The sequence below is a fragment of the Lotus japonicus genome, chromosome 2, assembly GCF_012489685.1.
Source record: "Lotus japonicus ecotype B-129 chromosome 2, LjGifu_v1.2".
NCBI classification, from domain to species: Eukaryota; Viridiplantae; Streptophyta; class Magnoliopsida; order Fabales; family Fabaceae; genus Lotus; species Lotus japonicus.
This window is the reverse complement of record NC_080042.1, coordinates 60,320,939-60,325,181: the sequence shown is the minus strand read 5'-3', so window position 1 is coordinate 60,325,181 and position 4,243 is coordinate 60,320,939. Positions and strand designations below refer to the sequence as shown.

The window sequence follows — 4,243 nt, the reverse complement described above, 5'->3', positions numbered from 1 at the left end:
GAGAAGCTCTTATCATTTTGCACTACTATCCGTCAAAAAAATAAAATCATTAATAAGGTTGCCTTTTATATTTCAAACTGATGGCAAAATTAAATCTAAATTGAATTTTTTTTCCAGAGAAACAAACCAGTCTGACCTCATTATGCACGAACTCTAAAAGTAAGTCTTAAGTACCTAATGGTCAAAAATCAAAATATTTACGAACTCAGCAATTTTTTCACAAGAAAAATTTGCATTAATAAAACTTAGATCTGTAGTGCCATCCAACAATTGAACCCTCACACCCATGCCACTCATCTAAAGCTCACAAATCATGGTTAGCAAAACCTTCACTTTAAATATAAAACCAGGATAAACAAAGCTGAAAACCGGATGTGATTATCCTAGCAGGCAATGCATACAGTCCAAATAGATACTAAAACAAACAAAACTACTCCAACATAGTGCTTCAAAATAGGATCAAAGTAACATCTAATCATTTTTCAAATTCTACAAACAAATTACAATAAAACACCTCACATTCTACAGAGCACTCAGTCACATAAGATTATTAAAGTTCCATTATTTAAAGCACAAGTGCTTGACAATACACATGGGCCCCGTTTGGGAAACAGCTTAATTAAGCGCTTATACCATAAGCTATAAGCGACCATAAGCGCAAATTATTAAAATAAATTGAAAATAAGCAATATATTATATATATATATAAGCATAAGGTCTTTTTCATAAGCTATCCTGAGTAGTCCATAAGCTATCCTGAGTAGTTTATGAAAATAAGCTCAGCTTATGGCGGTTTGCAAAAGCTCTCCCAAACACTTACACAAACGCGTATGCTATCACATAAGCTCAAATAAGTTCATCCAAATAAGTTCATCCAAACGGGACATGTGATGAGATAGCACAATTGAAATGGGTCATTTGAAAAAGAAGTAAACACTGAAACATCAAACACTCTAAGCCGAAAAGGTAAGAACTATGGCATGAAACGCACCGTATCATTTCGCAGCGGTGGTTGTTGATTCACCGGGGGTCTTAGCGACAATGGAGAGCGCGTGCAACCCAGATTGAAGCTCGTCGGAGAGAAGATCGTAGACCATACGGTGTCGTTTAACGAGACTCTGGCCTTCGAATTTGGGCGAAACGATCCTCAAATTGAAATGAGTCTCCCCCTTCTCGGAACTCTCCCTGACGGCGGCGTGGCCGGCGTGCTGGTGCGAGACGTCGTCGACCTCCAAGACGGTGGCTTCTAGTGCTGATTGAAGCTTCGTCTTTATACGGTTGGCCCTCGATAGCACCGCGCTACCTCCCCTCCAACTCATTGAATGAGTGGTGTTGTTGACGATTTAGGGTTTTGGGGAATGAAGGTTTTTGCAATTGGAAAAGGGGCACAAGGTCGCAAATATATGAATGGGGAAAATGAGTTGAAATTGTTTTTAAGATTTGGGTAAATAACCTTGGACAGCGTAGTTGTGGTAAATGAGATTGTTCATGAGGCAAAGGTTAAGAAGAGGCCGACGATTGTTTTTAAAGTTGATTATGAGAAGGCGTATGACTCGGTGCAGTGGGACTTTCTGGAATACATGATGACTAGAATGGGGTTTTGTGGGAAATGGATTGGCTGGATTATGGGGTGTCTTCGTTCAGCATCTGTTTCAGTTCTGGTCAATGGTAGCCCGGGGGATGAGTTTAAAATGGAGAAGGGCCTCAGACAAGGTGACCCTCTTGCTCCTTTTCTGTTTTTAATTGTGGCAGAGGGGTTAAATGGACTGTTTTTAAATGCAGAAAGGTTGGGGAGGTTTAAGGGATATCAGGTGGGGCGGGACGGCAAGGTACATGTCTCTTTACTTCAGTTTGCTGATGATACTATTTTTATTGGGGAGGCCTCAGTGCAGAATTTGGTGGTGTTGAAATGTGTGTTACGCTGCTTTGAGTTAATTTCTGGGTTGAAAGTTAATTTTCATAAAAGCAAGTTGGCTACAGTTGCGCTTGAGCTTGGGGTTCCACAGCAGTTTGCTTCTTATTTGAACTGTAAGATAATGCCTATCCCCTTTGTGTATCTGGGTATCCCGTGGGGGGAAGGACTAGTGGGCGTCAGTTGTGGGAGCCTGTGATAAAGAAGATAAATGATAGATTATCTAGTTGGCAGCGGAAATCTATTTCTTTTGGGGGGAGGATTTGCCTTATTCAAAGTGTGCTCACGGCGCTCCCATTATTTTTTCTATCTTTTTTTAAGCTTCCGACTTGTGTGATGTCTACTTGTAATCAGATTATGAGAGCTTTTCTTTGGGGTGGTGGTCAGTTAGAGAGCAAAATTGCTTGGGTAAAGTGGGTAGATATTTGTAAGCCTAAGGAAGTGGGTGGGCTAGGCATAAAGGATTTATCCATTTTTAATAAGGCGTTGTTGGGAAAGTGGATGTGGAGGATGAGAACTGAAAAGGATAGTCTATGGTGCCGTGTGCTGAGTGCTAAGTACTCTACTGAGTTCAGTATGCAGGATTCACCATGGTGGAAAGGGGTAAAAGAAGCTTGTGAAGATGATGTTTTGGGTTGGTTTCATGATGGCATTTCTAAACAGGTTCGTTGTGGGGAAGCAACTCAATTCTGGAGTGAGGAGTGGACGGGGCGAGGTAGCTTTCGTGAGAGGTATTACAGGCTGTATAACCTGTCCAAAGGGAAACGTTGTTATATTTCAGATTGCGGGCGGTGGAACCAAGGGATATGGCAATGGGAGTTTACATGGCGCAGACCACTGGTAGGGAGGGAGTTAGGGTGGCTAGCTGAGTTGCAGCAGGAGCTCTCCTTGATCCAGCTTACAGAAGGGGTTCCTGATAAGTGGGTGTGGTTGCCAAACACTGAGGGAACTTATTCCGTTAACACAACTTATTTATTTTTGCAGGGACCATTGTTACCGGAGCCAGATACGGTGTTTTCAATTATTTGGCGGGCACTAGCGCCATCTAATGTGAAGGCATTTGCTTGGAGGTGTTTGTTGAATAGGTTGCCCACATCAGATAATTTGCTTAAGAGGGGGGTGCTGCCTTCTCCAGAAGATGCGGTCTGTAAGTTCTGTTGCATTGAAGCAGAATCTTGTTCCCATCTTTTGTTTTCTTGCCCGGTTTCCATGGATGTATGGAGGGAAGTGTATCAGTGGCTTGGAGTCTCTACTGTGCTTCCAATAGATGCTAAGAGTCACATTTTACAATTTCAGCAAGGTTGGAGTAATGCTAGTTTCAGGGGTATGTTTCCAATATGGTTGGCAACAACATGGACAATTTGGCTTCTAAGGAATGATGTAATTTTTAGAGCTAGTGTCGTTTGTATTCCGACGGCAGTGGAATTAATTAAATGGAGGTCTTGGCAATGGGTGAAGGCACTTGTTCAGAGTTTTACTTATTCCATGGCTGAGTGGTATGCTGAACCATTACTGTGTATTCAACACGTCTGAGGTGCAAGCTGGTTTGTTTTTGGCATCTGTTGAGCTGATCTGATATGTTGCTGCTGAATTCGTCATTTGTAACTTGTCTTCCCTTGTGTTGATGTTTTGTTATTGGTTGGTTTATGGACTGGGCGAGCCCCTAGAGGGGCAACGCCCAGCATGTATCCCGCCCTGAGGCGGGGCCCTGGCCTTCAGTTGGGCCTTGACCTCGGAGGCCCAATTGGCCCAATAGGTAGTACCCAAGCTCTATAAATAGGAGGTAGTTATCAATTGGAAGGGACTTTTTGGCTCATTTGATGGAAATAACACTCGAAATTCAGCACTCTCTCTCTAGCACAATCTCTCTACTCTTAGGTACTATACCTTTCCTCAATGTTCATTCCCAGAACATTTGGCGCCGTCTGTGGGGACCTGTAAACTCTCTACTCCCATTCACGTGGATTGATTGTGCATGAAGTTACCTCTGATTGTGATTAGGCAATTCTCTGGTTTTCTGAGAATGAATCAATGTCGCAATGCGGCAGATTGCGAGCGAGCGAGCGAGCGCGCGGGAGAAGAAGAAGAAGAAGAAGAAGAAGAAGGAGCAGTATCACGACGTTATTGAATTCAGATCGAAATGTAGAGAGAGAAGGAAAATTGAAAGAGGAAAAATAGAAGAAAAAAAAATTAAAGTTTAGAGAGAGAGAGAGAGGAAACAGGGGTTTTAGGAGAATGAGAAATGAGAAAGAAAGAGACTCTCTCACACTCTCTCTCTTTCTCGTTCCTCAAATGCCAGCAATTTCCGGGGGTCCCAGATTTATATTTATA

The 4,243-nt window shown here is 42.5% G+C and overlaps 1 protein-coding gene across 1 annotated transcript; it reads right to left on the bottom strand.

Annotated features, from left to right (window-relative positions):
* Positions 1-995: 995 nt before the first annotated feature.
* LOC130736766 (sufE-like protein 1, chloroplastic/mitochondrial) lies at positions 996-1,319 on the bottom strand. Its single transcript, XM_057588556.1, has one exon. It carries the CDS (start codon positions 1,317-1,319, stop codon positions 996-998), a length of 324 nt encoding a protein of 107 aa, XP_057444539.1.
* Positions 1,320-4,243: the final 2,924 nt, after the last annotated feature.